Raw genomic sequence first — 22,098 nt, 5'->3', positions numbered from 1 at the left:
AGAGAACACAAGGACGGGTTTAGGTAGAGATGCCTCACGGAGGAGCCTCTAGGACTCAGAGGGAAGATCTCCTAATGGGGGTTTAATGAGAGAGCGCAAGAGGAAGAGGATATGCGCGTCTTGTCAGGCACCAATGATGAGTTGATGATTACAGGCGAAACAATATGGGGCCTGACATGAAATTGAATGGTTGTTTTTTTCTTTGGGGAGAGGAGAGCAGTACGTCAAGCAACGATGTGTGGGTGCGCACATGTGTTTTTGTGTGGCGAGGTTTCATAGGTGTTCCACTTGCATTTCTATACACAGAACCAGTCCTCAGATACACTGACGATCCCTCCTCTCACTTGATGTCTAGTAGTTGCCGTAGGCGACTCATATTCTCAGTCAGCAGAAAAGTAGTTCTGCCCAAAACCTGTCCTCCCTCCTGCGTTAACCCTCTGTCCCCCTCCCCCTCCTCCACCCCCCCCCCCCCTCTCTGGTCATCACTCATTCCTACTGACACACAACAGGGCCCGCTCATCTCAAATGCTCCTCAGGTGAACTCGTGAACTTTAACTCAGCACCGCCTACAGTGTTCCACAACATGTCAGTCTCCTAGCTCTCTCTTTTTCTCTCTTTTTCTTTATTAAGGCCTTGGCTGTTATTCCCAGGAAGGTATGATATATTTTCAAACACTGATGCAATCGCATACATATATCAATAATTGATTCTCATATGTCTGGGAACATGTATACTTAGCTATTCATATGCAAACACACAAGACATTCTCTTTATCTTTCCCACACAAAAACCATCCTCACTGCACACACCATCCCCCCCACACACACACACACACGCACACACACACACACACACACACACTGACAGAATCACCTTGAGCATTTTACCACATAGATTGAAATGTCTCTCAGAAGAGCTGGTTTGCAGGAGGAGTCTTCACATACAGCCTGTTCAGTGTGCTTGGGTGTGTGTGTGTGTGTGTTGAATGAGGGTTTAGGCATGTTGTCTACAAGGCCGGCCAACGAGGCCTGGAGGCACCTCACAAAAGAGATAATTATCTTTTATCTGCAATGTTGTGACGGGAGATTATGGTTCACATTTATGATTGTTAAAGAGACAATGCAGCGCAAGACAACCCTTCTCCAAAGGGGTGCTGGGGTCTTGAAAACAGCTTGTAAAAGTGAGAGAACTCCCACAGTAAGACAAAGACAGTAAGACGGTAAATGTTGTGTACCGGGTGTAAACAAGCATGACTTACAAAGTGAAGAGGCATGAAGCGACCTGAGGTAAATGTTTAATGTACCTCAAAGTAAAATAAATATGTTGTATTTTGATGCACAGGACTCTTAATTTTTCACAAGTAAATCCTGCATTATGTGTGGGTGACAAAGATGGGAACACAACAGAAACAGGACCAATATAGATTTCATATTTACAAAAAATGTACACTTGTACAATTCCTGAACACTTTATGGGCAAAAGCGAGAGAGAGAGAGAGAGAGAGAGAGAGAGAGAGAGAGAGAGAGAGAGAGAGAGAGAGAGAGAGAGAGAGAGAGAGAGAGAGAGAGAGAGAGAGAGAGAGAGAGTAGGAGAGAGGGATGGAAAGAAACAAGTGGGGTGCAATTTCTTGACTCTGTACTAGAACCATAAATAAACTGGTGACATTCTCTATCTGATGTATGTGTGAAAAGTGTAGCTTTTGTTCAGACACACAAGCAACACAATGAAAAGGAAAGTTTAGATGGTTAGACGGCACAGCAAAGCGCATGTAGCAGTGATTACTATCACAACCTTGTACTACGCAATTATGACTATTATTAAGGTCACTCAAATGACATCTTAGCTGTCACATTACTGTAAAATTCACACAGAAACACATAAAGAATAGAGAAAGAGAGAGAACTAAAGAACGAGAATGAGGTAGAGAGACTACAAAACAGTTTGACCTCTCCAGAGGACCCCTGTGTCCCCTCAATGTGTCCCCCAGTAAGGGCCATGCCTGGGTGGGGAGCGCTGGAGCATGACAGGGGATCAGGGTGGAGCCCTGGAGCTGGAGAGTGTCTGGGTCAGCTAATTAATAAACATCAACACTTTGCTTGGATGCCACATTTATCTCCAAGTAGGCTGAGAGACAAAAAGAGAGAGAGAGAGACTGAGAGAGAAAGAGAGAGAGAGAGAGAGAGAGAGAGAGAGAGAGAGAGAGAGAGAGAGAGAGAGAGAGAGAGAGAGAGAGGGAGGGAGGGAGGGAGGGGGGAGGAGAAAAAAGGGATTATATAAAACCTGGCATAGATTTTTAACTGATATTTGAAACAAACCGTTGATTGAGAGAGCAAGAACACAGGTGTGGGTGTAAACAGATGGAGGGGGAGGAAAGAGTCAGAACAAAAGAAAGGAAAGAAGAGACAGGTTCAAAGGAAGAGTGAGATGAGTCAAATCATTCCATATTACTAAACTTTGCCAGTCAGTACTCCTTCAGTCACCCTTGGTAGACAGGCACTCTAAATACCTGAAGGAGAGGACAGCTCACTCAGGGGCTATAGGACTCCTAAAAACACAATTTTCCCTCCCAATTTTCCCTCCCAATTTTCCCTCCCAATTTTCCCTCACTACACACAGATAAACACAAACACATGCACACAATTCCATTATATCATACCCCTGCAACCTCACTGTTAAAACACAGGAGCAAATCTCCCTGATTTGACACACTGGCTCAGAAACAAATGATGCCCGAAACCTGACTTCTGTTTGGCCTCCATGAACCGGCACTCGTACAAAGACAATGGGAGGGGGGTCACCCAATGTTGTTTGCATTATGTCGTGAATGTGTCTTTGTGAGGTTGTTGATTTGTTACTAAGTAAGCAAACTACTTACATCATTTAATGTTTAATTTTAAAAATGAATTATAAATGGTCACAAAGGACCACACTGGGAAGCTACTGTGAAGAGTGAGATATATCAGGGTCAGCTTAAATTCCTAACTAAGTTGGCTGGAATTAAGTTACAACGTACAGTATATGGCAACCAAACACAGGCCAGATGGTGTGGCACTGAAGTAAAGTTGGAAAACCAAACACACTTTCTCTGTTTGAACTCTCATGCACTGTTTTGGTGCTTTAGTTTTGCTGTCCTGTAACGAGGAAGAGATTGGATGAATGAAATGTTGAGGTAGCTAGGCCACTTTATGACCTTCTTTGTGGTCGAAACCAGTGACTTCCCCCTCCTCATAGTCTCAGTCACGTAGAACATCTCAAAATAAACGTTATTCAAATCATCGTCTTCCGAAAAATTATGAATATATTCATCGCAGCTTTGGTTGTAAATATGAGCTTAACTGGTGCTTAACATTAACCTTGTCTCCTATTGATCAGCTGAACAACTGAGCAGGGACATGTCTGAGATGCTTCAGTCACCTGAAGGCTTTTTCTGTAGCAGGATAGCTTGTTCATTTACTTCAGTTCTGGACTGCAGCGACTGACTTAGGCTGTGAGAATCGCCATTTGAAACCACTCCTGTGCCATGTTTATTTCCAGGCTTCCTGTTTGTTCTCCACCACATGAGTGGTTGCTGTGCATGCTGGGTATAAATGGCCAGGGTGTTATAGTTTGAGGGTCACAATGTGTCAGGCGTCATACACACACATACATACACAGACATTCACACACCCACACCAAATGAAGAAAAGATGCGCTTGAACCACAGGCTAACATGTCAACAGAGATTAAACTAGTTTATTATTTTCAAAGAGGAAAAAAAATTACGAAACAAAAAGCAGTCATTTTTTACACTAGTGATTATTATTAAATTTTTACAACCATTCAGTCTGCATAACATAAAGAAATAATTCTACATCTTTGTTTCTTTCGTATTTTTGGTACTCTGAATTATACATACAAATAACAAATACGGGAACTTTTTCACAATGCATATAATCTGTGGGCAGGAAAAAAGTCTTTCAGGTGATCCAATGTGGCAGTGTGTGTGTGAGTGCATGTGTGTGTGTATGCAATGTTTGTGTTTGTGAGAGTATATGTGTTTGTGTGTTAGCATGTGAACACAAACCAATTGCCCGAGACCTATAGCACATCCAAAAATGAGACGCTTGCAGTCTGAGCAATAGATACTCTTTACAAGCTTAATGCATCAAACACGATTCCAGCAGACAAAAGTAGAGGCCTTTCCTTTATCAGTCCATTTTCACTCTTTTCTTTCTCTTTACTCTCTCTCCACTCCATCTATTTCTCTCTCTCTCTTCATCTGTTAGGGAGATGAAGGGAGCAGAGAAGTCTTTTCCACTCCAACGGTATCCTCTCCATCTGTGACTCGTACCCTTCTGGTCTTTAGCTGCCCGAGGGGGCATTTTTAGCTTTTTTTTCTTACTGAATCAAAAAGTCTTCATTAAATGTACTGTATTTCATACAATTTGTACAAATATATTCAATGTTTGTCTCCTCCTCTCACAGCACAGGTTTGGTTGTAGGGAGGTTGTGTGGAAGGGGGTTGGGGAATGGGGGACAGGGGAAGTGGGTGGTTGTGGGGGATGGGGGCAAGGGGGGGGCGAGGGGGGGGGGCAAGGAGGGGGGAAAGGGGGGGGCAGGGTCCTGTCATACAGGGTGTGGTGAGGAGTAGAGAGCTGGGGAGGGAGACGGCGTAAATGGCTTTTCTGTACACAAATAAAATTCCGGATTTGTGAGATTTGGAACAGTCTACTAGAAGGTGTGAAGGTTAGAGAACAGGCTCTTTCCTTTCTCCTCAATAGGAGACAAATCTTCCCAAGCGTTGGAAAACAGCAGTCAGTAAGTCGGTCTGCCAGAGTTTTCACACAGCAGACAGGTGGTTTTGTATTTGATTCATAAAAAAATACTAGTAAAACTGAAGTGATAGGAACCTAAAGCCTGTCTCACTCTCACGTTGAGGTCAGAACATGATAGGCTCGCTGGCGAAGCAGCGGCAGGAGAGGGGAGGAGCGGAGAGCAGTTAGGTTGTCATTCAGCTAGGGAGGCAGAGTAGCAGAGGTATCAGGGTACGGGAGAGGAGATTGGAGGATCGGTGTCAGGAATGTTGCCCCAGGTAGGAGAGAGGAGGGAGTGGTAGTAGGGGGGGGGGGGAGTCTAGCCCATGGCTGTGACCATGCTACCGTGGTGGGGGGCGAACTGCAGGCTGGAAGATGGGTGCATGGGCGTGGGGGTGGTCAGCATGTGGCCGGAGTGTGAGAAGGGGGGAAGGAGGACATGTGGCGGGACAGAGCGGCCGGGCTGAACGAGCTGCTCTTGTCCATCAGGCTCTTGGAGAAGTCGTCCATGCTGTCGTGGGACTTTTTGCTCTTCTTTGACTTGCTGGACATCTTCCTGTTCCTGGTCTGTATGCCTTCCTTCTTCATGGTGAGAGGTCGGTTAATCTGGGGGAGGAGGCAACATGGACAAAGGTCAACACACAACATGTACATTTTATGTTTATCAGTCATTAGAAAGGTCTTTTAACGACTGTCTGGAGGTTAGTGACAGACGCAGAGGTCATATAGCGTCTGAACATAACATAACTGCATTGATGTTTCTCTGTGTATTTAGATCAGGTGTAAAACAAGTACAGACAGGAAAACAATGAATTTGTGGAGAAATAAACAAGAAAATATGTCAGAGGCCCATCCGAAGGATTCAGATTGAGTGAGGTGGGGTAGTCAGAGAGACAATGATATGTAATGAAGTCCGATTATGAAGGAAATATGGCCTTCCTTTTGTTAGGCAGTAAAGGGAGTGATGGAGGATGTATGTGTATGTCTGTGTGTATATGTGTGTTTTTATATGTGTGTGTCTTTGTGTGTGTGTGTATGAGTGTCAGGACATGTCCACGTTTGGCTGGATTGAAACGCTGATTCCCTTAAGCTGGATCTGAGGCCATGGCCATGCCAGGGAGGACAGAGAGAGAGAGAGAGAGAGAGACAGAGAGAGAGAGACAGAGAGAGAGAGAGAGAGAGAGAGAGAGAGAGAGAGAGAGAGAGAGAGAGAGAGAGAGAGAGAGAGAGAGAGAGAGAGAGAGAGAGAGATATGGAGAAAGTGAGAGAGTAAAAATGAAATGGAGAGTCTGGCAGCCAAGCCCTAACCAACCGACCACAGAGACACATGGCCATGAAGACGACCAGCTCCAGCCAAGTCCGCCTCTCCACCCTCCACCCTGCATCGCTGCTGCCGCTTGGCCAGCTCCTGGCCAAAATGGCCCAGCCTGTCATATTCCAGCACAGGTTTAGCACGGAATGAGAGCCGGATGATGGAATTCCGGCTCTAGGCAAGATTATGAAGGGAGGTGGATGAGGCCGGCTGCTTCCCTGATCTTTAGGTCCGCTTCCCTGGGAAATGGGGACGGGGATTTCGCCCCAACTTGTGCTCTGAGAATCTGCCATTTTCCGCTGACTCTCTAATCAGAGTGGCCTAGATGATTAGCACAGGGCAGAGAGCTGTGGCCCCTGAACCATGTGGTTTCACTGTGAACGTGTGCACAGAACGTGTGCACAGAACGTGCACACAGAGATGTTTCTGCTTCCCTTCTAGGCTGGGCTGGGATGGGCTTCTTTAGGCCCGGGCCAGGCTTTGATGCTCAGGTGCCTGCCTTTCAGCACAGGAAACCCCAGGCACACCAAACCTATTCTCATCTTCCTCCCCCGACACATCAAACAAAGCCCAAACAGTATAGCGTTCAACACATTGACCACCACAAAGTAAATAGCACAGCTCCAAATGTCGCATAACCTGAAACCACATGAATCTGTGGTCCTGTGATGTCATGTTGACCACATACACCCTGACTCCCACTGGAGGGAAAGGTGAGCAGTGGGCTTGCACTCTGTCAGAGGAAGTCTACGTACAGGGCAGGTGGAGCTGTGATTTGGGTGTCAACACAGAAGCAACTTCTTTTGTTGTCATAGGCATTTTTGTTGGCTCTACACTCAATGATTACATTTAGTGCTATTGCTGATCATCTCTCAAGTGCTACCACCATGGACAAGATGCAGGCTAGGGTAGCAGGCCATGTCAAATGTGGCATCCATGTCAAAGTGAGCAAAAAAGCAACAGAAAAATTACTTTACCCAAAACAAACTCATTTCTAATTACATGGAGGTCAGGGTCAGTTCAAATGCCATTGTAACTGGGAAATATTTTTATTTGTCTTGATAATCTAACGCCAAAACGCTTTCTTTAGTCTTAGGAAATCTGCCAAACGCAACATAGGAAAATGATTTAACAGGGAGCGTTTGCGTGACAAGTGGGAGAACGTACATGGATACTTTTGGCCTGAGAGTAAGGATATGGGATACAGACTACCTTCATCAGATCGACTCTGAAGGAAATGTCCTGCCTATCTTTCTCCATCTATGGGGAAATGTAATGGACTAGTAATAGCATAGCAATACTAATAACAATAATAATAATAACATTGTTAAGTTTTTTGTATTTGTATTGTAATATAAAAAATGCAGTTCACTGAGCTGAAGAGAGAGAGAGAGAGAGAGAGAGAGAGAGAGAGAGAGAGAGAGAGAGAGAGAGAGAGAGAGAGAGAAGGGGGGGGTGGACAAGTCCTTGGGGTCCACAGATTGAGGTTGTGAAATGATGTGGCGAGGCAGTAACCACCTCACGCCCCAAAACGAATCAGAGGGATTGGTGGTCAGAGGGGGCCTTTTACTCCCACATGCGGGTAGAACCAAAGGCCTAAAATAAAATCGGCCTGAAAATTAATCGAATTTTAATTAAGCTCTTCTTTAATATTCTAAAGCCAGGCTGTGGGCTTAATTCGGCTCCTCTACATTTAGATTCATACTTACTGCCAATAAATCATATGCATTATATGTCTTTTCGCCAGTGCCCCCAATTCCAAATAGGCGAAAATGCTATAAATGTTTCAAGCTCTGTATAAAAATGTCGATCTGAGGGACGTTATAAGTAGTGTACGCTATGAAAGATGAATAAAGAAAAAAGAAAGAATGAATGTGAACAGAAATAAAAATTAAATAAGAAAGGGAAGAAACATGAGACACAGGACATGCTTAGATAAGTTAGTAGATATCTTACTATAATGTACAGGCAGCTGTATTGCTTACATTATGCAGTTTGTAGTATAGACCGCAAGCGTTACACACGGGGTCCCCGTTGGCGTTTCTCCGCCAAAGTGTCGTCGTGGTCGTTTGACAGTTTGCACACGATGTCCCTGCCCGTCTTGCTGCGGACTATAGTAAAAACAGAGTGAAAAAACGTCAGTCAAAAATACTTTGTATAATATATGTAAGTATATTTATTGAATTTAGAATGGTAAGTGTCATATTGACGTTCTCAAAGCTATGTATAGTGGCTGAAAATAGTTTTAAAAAAATACAGAAATTTCAAAACAGAGCTGCGTTGACTGGAGACTAAAAATAGCTTTATGCATGCGCACATACTCTCTCAAGAGTAAATATTTACAGAAGACATAAAAGCATTGGCTTGAATGGGACCTATTAAATGTGATTACATTTCCAGTTAAATGTCTAAGTAGCCCAACAGTTGGTTTGGTAGATATATTTAAAGGTCAACCTCAGCAGTTTTTTAATTAAGTAACTTTAAACGTATCAAAATCTGTTAAAGTTGTCCTTTATTCATGTCACACATGTGCCCGTAAACCAATGCTATATTAAATTATTAGAGTAATCTCCACTATAAGTGATGTCAAATTATGTTTAAAAATAGATGTAGGCCAGGCCTACTGCTTGAAAGGACCTAGTGATCCTATGGATGAGGTTTTACTGATAGACGTTACGTTTAATTCCCAAGAAGCCTAACCTAATGTTACACAAATAATTGAAATTTGGCTGGATTTTATGAGCTGATTTGAATTTAAGATAAGACATAGCTTAATTTCGACCTGTCTGGCGAAAATGTCTTCACATTTAGGCTACACGCCAGTCGGCTGTGGCCAGCATGAGTGATCTGACATTGATGTTATAATCTCTAAAACAATCAATAGACGTGAAGACCGAAGAGGACACACTACCATCGACAACGAAATACATTGCATTATATCTTAGAGTGAAGTCTGATTATTCACATTTGGTAACCTCATACCCTATGCTCAAGTGTGACTTGAATAATGAATTTCGCGCGCAAACAAAGCGTGGCCTATACATGATTATGCCCAGAAATCTAGGCCCATGCCCACTTTTAAAGGGCTACTCGTTTTTCATTTCCTTCTCTGTATCTATTGTCTACTCTATCCATCTTCATCCCATCTCTCTCCTGCCGTTTATGAATATTCTGCAAAGATTCCCTAAACTCTGAAAAGAACAATCTAGTCGTGACTCCTGCGTGCCCTGGGCAGCTCCTTGAGCTCATTCGGACCCCGCTCCCCTTCATGTTTAGACTGGGGAAGCGGGCTATGTTGTTAAAAGCGACTTATCTGCACTGCTCAGATATCCGGCAGCTTTTTCCTGGGAAGTCGGGTTTTCACATTAGAGAGAGAGAAGGGATAGAGCAGGAGTGAGCTGCTAAAATAGCAGTCCATGCGAACGATTTACTGCCTCGAAAGTTTTTCCTTTACATTATTAGATGTATTAGGCAAATATAAAAAGAAACTGCATAGCACTTTTGGGGAATTCTCCTCAAATAAGTCCTGATGCAGAGTTTTGCTTAACACAAATAATTAGGCCTAGGCCTATGTACGGACATTTTTGTTTTTTTGTTTGATATTAGACTAAATACTATTGCTTTTTTTCCACTTTATATCCCATGGCATACTTGGACTAATAATAGCATGTAATAAATAGGCCTAAAGGCCTAAGTTAGCTACCGATCCTTATTTGTAATTTTATTGTTATTGATATGAAAAATAACCATTTTGTGGTGTAGGATAGGCCATATGCAAATAAGGATGAAGCAAATCATAAAATGATATAATATCATTCATAACAATAACAATCATTGTGCAGTTTGCTATTATATCTAAAAGAAGTGAGACCTGCACTTGGCGAGTCAATTTCCTGCAGCTAACACTTCTTCCTGGGTAGAGAAAGAGAGAGAGACGGAAGTGTCATCAATACAAGGTGGCAGAAACATACCAGTCGTCGCTTGGGCTTGATGAGTGGGCGATTCTGCCCGTTCATCTTGTGATAGAGTCCGCAGGCGTTACACAAATAGTGACCCGTGCCGTCCCGCCTCCACAGCGGGGTCGACGTGGCTCCACAGTTAACGCACTCTCTACCTTCTGAAAAAGGACACAATACATAGAGAGAGAGATGGAGAGAACGCCGAGGTCAGTGTGCCCCTATTCACAACATAATTTAGGCAATATTTTCAAACAACATATGTAGTCAATTTGACTTAAATTGTTGAAAGCAAAGGGGGAAAAGTAGACAACGTCGTTGTTTACATATTTCCTTTTGTTCTTGATTATATGTATTTTATTTATTTAAGCATCAGTAGGCTATACTACATCATCATGAAACGTAATAACAATCAAAATATATCTGAATAGTACACAAACATAAAACAGAATAATTGTAACAATAGCATTAATAATGTAACAACAAAAATAAACAAACCAAAAAAATATTTTTTTATGAATAGGATTCCGAATATTAGACAGTTGTATATCATTTATAGGACTTCTAGTTGTAGATCTATTCTTTTATTATTTTTACAAAATGGAAGCATCTGTACATGAACGGCAAACAAATCAAGTTGGCTGCAGATGTTATCATCTGTTTTCAATTCACACCACATTATTTCTGGAATTTATCTTGCGAAATAAAACAAATTTTCTCTCACGAACACAACCTCTCTTAACAATATAATAATTGTATTAATCATCTAAATGTGTTATGGTCTAAATGTTCAAGAAAATATAAAGGCTTGTTTGACACCGCTCTAGTGACACCGACAGGTAAGACGCGCACAGCAGTTTCATTAGGGTCTTGTGTCCGGGACCTAGTCAATGAAACTGAAACAACGAGCACTGCGGCAAGATTATTTGAAAGCATATGCGCGTACTGTAATATAGAAGGAGTATTGTACGTGGTGCCTTTGCGATTTACAAATCTGCACTTCCCCTTTTTTTTTTGCAAAAACCGCTTCACTTCTTTAGAGTCACTTCTGGATTTTATCTGACAGAGAAGTATGGGCCTCTGTAGTCACCGATGACGTTGAATCGGTACTGATTTTAAATTGAGGGGACGGTAAATGCGGCAAAATATGTGTATTTTACACAATGGCCCTGTGAGAATATGCCACCACCGGTTTTGCATAGCGTAATGCGTGTTCCGGGTTAAAGGAGACCACTGTACGGTTTCGGCTTGTCTGTTTGCTTTCTGTAAAACAGCACTTTTGCACTGGAAGCACATACCCTGATATCACCCCATTAATAAAGAAGCGATTAAGACGACTGAATAGAGATGTAAATGCTCAATAAGTAGCAGCACACATATCCCTAAATTAATAAAATTATTCACAAATTATACATATTTCTGTTTGTATTCATGCGAAGGAAATACGCTACTGAATATGCCTGACGATATGCATCGACTAATCCAGAGTTTTAATATAAGCCAAGCATGTGGCACTGATATTAATCTCATTACAGATAACTGGGTTCGAGCGGTGCCGGAATAACCTTTAAAATAATTACCCCTGCGTGTTTGACTAATATCCCCCTCGCCTGTTGTGCACCCGGCCACAGCGAGTGCTCACTCGTTATTCCCTCAGAATGCAGCCCAGCATCCGGACTCCATCAAAGTTACTGGCGCTGGGTAAACAATGCAACTGTCGCGTGCACCAGTCTGACAGTAATGGGATTATCTTAAACATATAAACTGGCGCGAGACAGCCATGCAGGCACGGAGGCCTCGGTCAGAGCTGTGTCCCTTTCTCTCTATGAAAACGAGAAGTGAAAAATAAATAAAACTGATGTATCTATTTAAGCATGGGCACATAACTGTTCAAAAGTAATTGGAAATAAGGATGTTATATCATTCAGTGTACTTTATTCTACATTGGGAAATGGAAAACCTTTTTTTAAAGTGGAATGTGCTTTAAATTGCTTAATTGAATTAGTCGCTAAGTGATATGCCTCATAAATCACTGCCCTTTTAAGTGCAACCACAAACATAACAAAAATGAATACTTAGACTGGTGTCAAGTAGTCTAAAACTAGTCTGCAAAGTAAAAATAATTTTTAAAATATTATCAATTGAATAAGGAAAACTAAAATTACTATAATATTAACTGATTATATTTGTGGTAGTATTATTGTCATTGCTGTGCATGTCGATTCAATCCTCTATTGATGATTTCACAAATCATGAAATACATACAAATCTTCCAACCCCGGAAACAACATTTAGATAGGCCTATATAATGTTGAGTAAAATATGTTGGCCAGTAAAGAATCAGGAAAGACCTTCTGACTGTCAACTGTGCCCATGGCCCAAACATGTTACAAGTCCAATAAGAGAGGTTGGTCGTGTAGAGAAAGAATCGTTATGATGATCACTGATGATCTGATCAGATTGGGACTAGATATCTATCATAGGAGCATTCTGTGAACTTGGTTAAATGTTAAATCAAATGGTAATATAATAAAGCGCACGCCTACCTGAACAGGACCTTGTTTTTGGTCTTGTTTTGGAACCATAACTAGAAGATGACCCACCTATCAGGCTACTTGGTGGGAAGAGGCCGGGGCCGTATTCAGGGACATAGGATGGGTATGTAGCGATGGGGTGGTGGGCGGATGGTGCCATGCCCCGGCTGTGAGCTGACTCCAGTTTCATGCTCTCGGCCAGGGAAACCTGGTACTTTATGCACTCTTTATCCTCTTGGCGGCCGGAGCTGGAGCCCGGGGTGGAGATCCCCGGGTCTGGAGACACATCTTTCGGTGGAGTTGGGGGAAACGTGAAGAGGTGTGGACTAGAGTGGCCACCGGACAGCGAGGAGGAGGATGTCGGCGGGTAGACGGAGAGCCCAGCGGGGGAGCTGTGGTGCAGTGAAGTCTTGGGGAAAGGACTCAGGTTCCACGGAGAAGTGCTGTGGTGCGGGGCGATGCCTTTGCTTCCTTCAAGCCACGGCAGAGAGCCGTGCAATAAAGAGGGGCGACACACCTGGCTACCTGTTAGGCAACAGAGAACAGAACAGGACCATCAAACATTGTATCTACAATGCAAAATGACTGAATCATTTCATTGCACTTGGTGTTTCTCTTTGAAATTTCATTATTATTATTATTTCTAACCCTAACCCTATTATGTCAAGTAAGTCAGATGATAACTGATAGCTAAAGATATGACATAAGGCCAGTACATGAGTGACCATACAACACGTTTTAATCAGCAGATAGTTAACTTCAAGTCGTTAAACATTCAGGTTGGGAAACCACCAGATAAATAGGAATATACTTGTATACCTAATTCAATTACCCCTTTCAACGATACAATTTAGATATATGAGATGGTGCAGGTCAAAATAAGACACTGACACTCCAATGGATAAAGTTTAAATTACCCTTTCGATTGTAACCTAACATGATAGACTACAACAAAGCCTTATACGAAAATATCAATACTGCAACAGGTCTAACGGTTGGAATGAGTATTTGGGGATTTGTCTACCTCAGATTATGTAGTTTCTTTCATTGCCCTAAATTCAGCCATTGATTCTGTTGTCACAGTTTGTTCAGCACGTAGGCCCTACTTGTTAGGATATAGTGTGTAAAATAGTGAGACCTCGCTAGAGACCGTGTCGTGATTCGCTACCGTCCAGGAAGTCGTGTCAATAAATTCGAGCAATAGCTCTATTAAGTCTGTTCTGTTCGCTTTAACATGTAATTGACCTGTAACATACCATGTATGTGGTAACAAAAACAAAAAACATTATTTCTCACAGTCTCGTTTAACTGAGCACCATTATGTTTCAGTAGGGCCTGACGTGATGTATATCCACATATTCGTTAGTTTAGAGACAAACAAAACTTCGAGCTGAACGGCAGATGCATTATAGTTTTAAGCATTAGCTGTCTTGACAAAAGGAAGTGATATTTAAATAATGTACATAAACAACTGAAGTTGAATTACAGCGCATTGTGATTCCTAATTTGTACTAATGCGTATAGTAATCAGTCTAAGTGGAAAATTACAACTGATTGAGATATAGTTTCAGAAGTCTTCGCTGCAATTTTTGTATGACTTAGGCCTAATCAAGTGTGGCCACAGTCAAATACACTTACAAATACACATATCACTACACAACCTGACTGAAACAATTCACGGACCAAACTTTTATAATACGTGCAAAACAAAGTTACTTACTGTGTGGAGGAGGTGGGTACCTCTGGACGGCTCTGACTGAGTTTCCATAGTATGGAGAGACATGGTTTCCCTGTCCATCGATATTAAACAGTACATCCACATCGTCAGCAAGGGGATACTGCGAAGGGTCCATGTATGAATGGCCAAGGCCCGGGTGGTGCGAACCGGGATGCTGTTCGTTTAGCACCGCGGGGTGATGATGGCTCATCCATCGTGGTTGATCCGCGGTTACCTCCATTGCTTTTAGCAAACGTTCATGCACAGCGGGGGGAAACGATACAGGTCAAGAAATACGAAAAATTATCTGTCCAAAATCCTGCTTTGTTAAATCCACAGGTTCCGTCGTCACCTTCGTTCACCTGGAGATAAACAGAAGAGCGTCTTTGTTTATTTCTAAATCCCCGATAATACGAGCATTTGTCAGAGACTCACATATGAATTTGCCAAACGATACATTTAATGAAGATAATGTAAAATTAACATACATTAAAATGTTGCAGATTCGTTGTCATAAATAGGTCCAAAGTTGTATCCAGTCCTACTTAAAGTCGTCAACTTCTCCACGGAAAGTTAAATGTTTAAGCCGACTCAACAAGTTGTTGAGGTATGTTTAGAAGCAAGCTTGTTTGCAGTAGATGGCTTACTGCACACTGACTAGCACCGAAGTTAAACTCACAGATCAAATCTCTGTTTGTGCGCAGTGGCTACCCTCTCCATTTACTCCCTCCCTCCCTCTCTCTCTCTCTCTCTCTCTCTCTCTCTCTCTCTCTCTCTCTCTCTCTCTCTCTCTCTCTCTCTCTCTCTCTCTTCGCTCTCTCTGAACTCAGTCCGTCCCAGTGTGTATGTCTCTCTCTCGCTCAGTTTTTCTCTCTCTATTTTTTTTTTTTACAGTGAAGGCATTCTTTCAGAATGGCGCCAGGCTGCCAATGCTTGCAGACAGCTGTGGCGCGACGCAACTTAAAGAGGGTCTGTCAGTATCATCACGAGGGGAGGGGCCTGCCCTTGTCGCCCTAATTGAATAAAGTGGGCCAGGAAAGATGACCCAAGAACTGCAAGAATGTTTTATGCTGTGCAAACATTGCCATTCATTATAATACAAAATAATAGGCCAAAAATAATGTTAGGTCTGTATGAAAACACAGAATTGGGGAAACTCTGTTTTAAAAACGGCACGATTAAATTACATTCTATTTGAACAACAATATGTCATGCACCCATCCACCGGTATATTCGACAAACGTGATGCAAACAACAGAAATGAATCTGCATAGTGAACTAGGTACAGAACAAATGTCTAGCTTATCCTGTGTTATCTGAGATGTAGGCTGAGTAAAATAGTGGGACCTGTACATTTGTTTTATTCAGGTTATGTTACAGGCATTCAAAATATAATGTTGAAAGAAAGCACAAAGAAAAACATATCAGTCTATGTTTCTACCTTATAAATTCCGGGCTTGCTAAAATAGAGAGAGAAATGGCTACACAGAACGCGTGCTGCTGGAGCAAGGGCGCGGGTTACGGATAAACTTTCGTAAAACTGTGACAGTGCGTCCTCTCGCGGTGACAGGGACATTATTCTAATGATGGACCCAAATTGGGCTGATTTACTAGCGCAAGCAGGGGCTGTCATGGTGACAGGAAAGGCCGTGCGCGGTAGGGGAAAAAAATATTCTTGTGTGTGAAGCCAACAGGATCTGTGAAGCCAATTTTACATTAGATATTCTTCCGCTTAACTGCCGGTCGATTCCCTTTTCCAGCTCACAAATAGACAACCAATAAACGACAATGTCATTATTAATTCAAAAAGAGAAGGCTGCATTAAAAGTAACGTGATATAGTTCGAATTCTTCACATTATCCAGTCTTGCATGTGCTCTATTATATCATGTATAGGTGACTAATTAAATCGTAGCCTGTTCATACAGACATCAGACCAGATCCTCATTCTATAGCCTAGTGTCAGGTAGGCATGTTGCTGTGACATTATTCCACATCATTGCACGGCCATAGGAAGGGCAACCCCAGGGGGAGGTATTGTGTGTCTAATTCCCAGTTTGGCTACCCCATACTCTCCGATTGGCAGTATGTAACTGTAGAATAAGGGGCTGCTCTTTCTGTGCTGTGCAATCCACTGACACTGGCAGCCTAGGCGACGCCACTGGACGTGACGTCATCACAAGAGTAAACAGCCAGGAAATGGAGACTGTCCGCGAGAGCTGTACAGTGGTTCACGCAGGCATTTGGAGAAGAGATGCCCTTGCCTTTTCATTGTGCATGCATAATTATCATTACGTCGTTCTATTAGCCATCAGCAGGTAGGCTCTGTTAAGCCGTTATTATAAAATTAATAATTTCTGCCAATTTGATTTAATAGGCCTACACTTCGTTGTATTTATATTTAGGTAGCCTATGCTAAATCGATGTCAAATATAATTCTAGCCTGTGTTGGCCAATTAACTCCAATTTGGTAAATCTACGCATTGTTGTATCTTAAATTCTAGGTGCAGTTGACGAAAGTGCAGGGACCAAATGGGCCTAAGCAAAATTATCTTATAACATAATAAAAACCTCCGGGTATGTCTAGAAACATTGAAATGCCCATATATTGTGAGTGTTGTATTGCGGTCTACAACGGCCGTTGTTCGAATTCAAAGTTCAACACGCATGCATGTAGGCCGATCAAACACGCATTTGCTGATTTAGCCAAAGAATATGTTTCCTCTGCAGGATACGCGTGTATCTCCCTGAAGCAAACCTGAGACTGAACTTGGATGGAAACTGCTGTACCGCTTCGCACCGAACAATCCCTCTGCCATTGTCGAGCTGTCAGCGGACCTGTGTAATTATCCTCTTGAAAAGTATCGCGGGCCATTATCCACAAGTACGCTCAGGCTATCCGTTATAGGTGCTCAGAGGCAGCACATGATGGTAAATGTGAAATCCTTATTAGGTTTTTTGTTTCTTGACTGGATGTGTCGAAGCTTACCGAGTGGTACATGGAACATATCCCATGCCTTGATTCCCCAGCCTCAGTGTCAAGGACGGAAACATAAGCTTATACGTCAGAGCGCCGAATAAAACTGGTCCCGTAAAAGTTGTCATGATAATCCCCAACACTGTCACAACAAGAATCGAAAATAGTGGGTTCAGCTTTATGTATGCGTGCGTGCGTGCGTGCGTGCGTGTGTGTGTGTGTGTGTGTGTGTGTGCGTGCATGCATGCATGCAGGTAAATACGATTCTAACAAAAAATATGAAATAAATGTGCACACAAAAGCGTACAAACTTGCATGGCGTCCGCAAATCTCATTCATAAATGTTGTTGGTGGCACGGTGGGCTAGCCTCGCCTAGTGGTGGCTGACATAGAAGAAGATTGCAGAGATAATTTCTGAGTGATTATGTCAGAGTGCCCTGATTAACATCAGGACACATCACACATTTTACCAAGGGTGAGAATTTAAGACATCGCAGGATTATTTCATTGTCAGTGTGTTAGATGAACTTTAAAGATAACGTCTCTTTGTTTATCACGTCCATTTTCTGGCTAATCCCAATAGTCCTACTTGTAATTCAGGACGAATGTGTTTGGGTGTTTTTTTAAAGAATATTTACAGTTTCTGAATATAAATAGGCCTATAAAGATTGCAATCAAACTATTGCCATTACTTATAAAATTGCTACCACTTGCGACAAATTTTTACCACTAAACTATTAACACAACAACTTGCAGAATAGTACTGAAATTAACAATAATGATTAGGATAGGCCTATGGGCTACGTCAAATGTAAATACTAATGATAACATGTCAGGTCTAAATTGCGGAATTACATATCAATAACTAATGATTAATACAGTGGAGATTTTAGCTTTTGTAGATATTTTTCTGAAATAACAGGCTCTATACTATGTTGCAGCCTATGGTTACTTTACACTATAGCCTAATAATAGTGTATAATAGTTCAAGCTTGATTGTCCCCTGAATCTAAAAAAAAGGCATAACACCCATATTGGCAACATGATGAAAAGGGGAAAGGCCCAAAGATACAATTTAATTAAAGTGCCGGCATCTGGCTTAGAAGACTTTTGATGGGTTTAGGTTTTACAGTTCCATACTATGTAGCAGGTAAAGCTGTCCAAACAGCCGCGAGGCGAAGAGCCAGGGTGAACCAGAGGACACGGCCCCAGGCAGCGGGCAACGTGCGGAACTCTCACGCGTTCAAACTAAATAGGCACACCACAGTCATCACTACAACTGAATGGTAATAAAGAAAACAAAATCAGGATGTTTATTAGGCTACACTTAACCTATGCCTTTAGGCAAATAGACATTCAAACATGTTATTGAAAAAGTAATAGTAATAAATACAATAACACTGCAATAATTAATAATTATTGGACTAATGTTGACGATGTATACTAATTGTATCATCAATTTGGTTTCTTATCATGATAATGCATTAAATTCTTCACATAAAACTAGCATGTTCTGAAACAGGATCAGACAAGCATTTTATGACTAAGGACACCCATACTCGCCACCCTCACAGTCATACTTTCTATTCAAGAAAAAAATATTCTTGTTGTTTAGCCTCATGTGAACCAGTTCTGATTCTTAGAACCTGAATGAGGGCACAAAATGTTGCCTTGTGCGCGAGAAACTTGTGAAATGAGGTGGATTTCTTAGAAGCATTGAAATGAGTTCAGTGTATGAACAGTTTACCTCGAGTACATGTTATGTTTTTAGTACAGTCAATTTTCAATCTTCGATAAATTAATACCTAACACAAATCATGTGTGATTGTAATCTGTTGTTGCATGAGATTATCTAACGGACCATCCAGAGCCATGTCTTCATTTTAGCTATAGTATTGTCTGAAATTATACTCACACACAAACACACACGCATGGACACACACGCACACACATATCCTATAGGCTTTATACAGTATAGGCCTATGTGACATTTGGTTGTTTTAAAGTGTACAATCTCGGGGACAAATCTTATCGGCATAGGTCAAACCATTCTTCACTGCTGATCATAGCACTAGGTAGCCTAATAATTTGACAGGGTAATTAACAGACAAAGAATTTTCGACATAACAACATTTAAACCACTGTGTTTGTCCATTACTGTCGTGGCTTAATTTTGAGATTTATGGAAGATTGTATCCTGATTTAAAAGGCATTACTAGCCGTGAATATGCAAGTGGCCAAGCTTGCTATCTTGAAAACACAGCTGTTGGGGAAGTATTCCGCGTAAATCAATAGAACGGCGCGCGATGTCCCAGCCCGTTCTGTTCTCTGCATGCAAATAAGCGCTTGAGCTTTGGCCATGACGGTGCGCTGTGATGCCCCTAATTTCGTATCCTATTCATTGTATGTAACAGCTACTCTCTCCAAATCAAGCCATATCGACCACAGACGAAATAGAAAGCGGGAAATGCAGCCTCAGCAAATCCAACTCCTTTTATGACCCAATGCCGAGGTAATCAGATCAATTTCATGGGTTACGGGATTCTGCCTACCAACTCAGGTGGTAATAGATAATTACAATCCTTCATCTTCGGTATTTCTGGGAGACATGAGGTAGGTAAATATTCTAAGAATATAATTCTTGGGCTGAATTAAACACTAGAGAACGTACATTTGCGTGAATAAGCATTACGGAAGACCATCATCACAGACTGCTTGTCTTTTGAACATTATTTTGCCAAAATATCCCTTCCAGCATGCCATTCAAGAACACATTGGGAAGAGTGAAAATAAACCATTACGTGGCTGTAACCATAATATCCATACATTTGTACTTGACAGACTTGCAAGGGAGCTTTATTCCCTTTGAGAAAATGAAGCTGTTTAACCGGTCTATCGCAATGGATTTAACGAAAAGCATGTGTGCATTTTCTTCCATTTCTTTTTTAACCACAAAATCAGTACAATCTCTCAGTCTTTTTAAAAGTTGCCAGTTTACATATTAACAGAAAAAAGTTCCACGTTAAATACTGTCGGTGGAGCCTGGCAAGAACCGGTGTGCCTTCTTCTGATAGGGTATACTATACATTGTAGCCTATTATGCATGGGAGGACAGAGTAGACGGTCATACAGGCTTTAGAGAAGTCAAAATATTTACTGACCTGTAGAATTGAGGTTGGCGGTTATAGGTTTGTTTTTTTCTGATCGGCTGCAGATGTGAGGGAAGAGTGACATCGAGATCGAAGCGCCGATGGCATTTAGAGAGAGCGAACTGGAGGGAAAAAACCAAGGCGCGCGCCCTCAGCCCGAAGAGTCACATACACACACATACGCACAATCAGACACACACTCGCGCACGCTCACTCCTACAGGCCAACCAAAGCACACACTCTCTTGCCGTACTTACTGTATAGTCAAACCAGAGCTCTTCCGGGTCGGCGGAGTCTGTGGAGGAAAAACATTATTGTAACAAAACGAATACACGCAGAGCCATAGTGTCTTTTTTTTGTTAGTTTGTTTTTTAATAATGAGGATGTAAATAAGGAACCACTATTTGTGGAGTACATCTCCTGTGTTTATCTTCTCGTGTTTTCGGCATAATGGCTACAGACAGTTAACACGGTTTTTATAGTGTAACCTAAAAATGATATGTTGTGTATGGACGTTGGGCCACACGGACCCATGCCCACACACACACGGTTATTTTGTTATGCAAATGGTGTACACGTATCATGCTCTGTGTTCATTTCAATATGTAACAAACGAACGCCTACTAATAAGTGGTTGTCTGTTGATGCTTCTCCCTGTATTTCATTGTGTAGCACAGGCTATAAGGAAAGGCAAGTGTTCTTGATAAACTATCAATAGAATACGGTCCGAATTGATTCGCGACTGTTAGTCCACTGATGAGTATACATCATGGTTGATTGAAAAGGGTATCACAAAAAAATTGCCATTGTCCCCTTTCACAGATAGATAAAGAGAAGGGGGAAGATATATAGCGAGAGAGATGAAGAGAGAGAGAGAGAGAGAGAGAGAGAGAGAGAGAGAGAGAGAGAGAGAGAGAGAGAGAGAGAGAGATGTGCTTATGCTAGAGTCTTGGTATCTCTCACGTTGCGCCTTGACTCTTTGAAGGAGAATGTAAACTGATCACAGCTAAATCTATCACAGCTAAATCTATCTTCGGAAAATAAATTCAATTAAGGTAATACATTAAAGATAATTAGGAAAAAGCTTGCGGTATAAATTTACAGATGCAGTGAGCCAAAATTTGTCTTTTAAACCAATGAATAATTCAACATTTCCAGGGCAAAAAGAGAGCTTTCATTTATAGAATTAGTATTGCATTGGGTTATCTTAATATAATAATAAAACAACGCAAACAGATAGTCATGATTTAATAAGATGCCTCGAACGTAAATAAAGTAGGCTACTTATTTTAAAATAAATACCTTGCAATTTTAATACAAAGCAATGTTAATATGCGTTCATGATTGCTAAATGCACACATTGATGTCGTCGATAGAATGCAAAGCAAATATGAAACCTCTGTTTATTTCATAGATCATTATGACATTTCGTAAATGAAATTAAATGATTATTAGTGTCTGAATAAATAAAACAGGCCTATCAGAAGAATGAATTCGTTTCACATATTTTAGGATAGCGTTAGATGTGACAGCAATAAACGATTTTACTCATGCCTATTTGAACATAGGACATAAATGGGCGTCATGATAGACGAAAGGAGCATTCTGGAGAAAGTAACTTGACTAAAATCATTTCTGGGGGAATGACAACACATCATCTT

At 41.6% G+C, this 22,098-nt stretch overlaps 1 protein-coding gene across 1 annotated transcript; it reads right to left on the bottom strand.

Moving 5' to 3' along the window:
• Window positions 1–4,576: 4,576 nt before the first annotated feature.
• Window positions 4,577–15,016, bottom strand: gata3 (GATA binding protein 3). The gene is given in 7 exon segments (XM_084701728.1): window positions 4,577–5,222; window positions 5,225–5,399; window positions 8,091–8,216; window positions 10,077–10,222; window positions 12,608–13,120; window positions 14,316–14,674; window positions 14,801–15,016. Coding segments are annotated over 6 exon segments (1,308 nt in total). The 5' UTR covers window positions 14,554–14,674; window positions 14,801–15,016; the 3' UTR covers window positions 4,577–5,112.
• Window positions 15,017–22,098: the final 7,082 nt, after the last annotated feature.

The sequence above is a fragment of the Hypomesus nipponensis genome, chromosome 7 (assembly GCF_054491055.1).
Source record: "Hypomesus nipponensis isolate SF chromosome 7, ASM5449105v1, whole genome shotgun sequence".
Taxonomy (NCBI): domain Eukaryota; kingdom Metazoa; phylum Chordata; class Actinopteri; order Osmeriformes; family Osmeridae; genus Hypomesus; species Hypomesus nipponensis.
The sequence above is the reverse complement of the archived record's forward strand: the minus strand, read 5'-3'. Positions and strand labels throughout refer to the sequence as shown.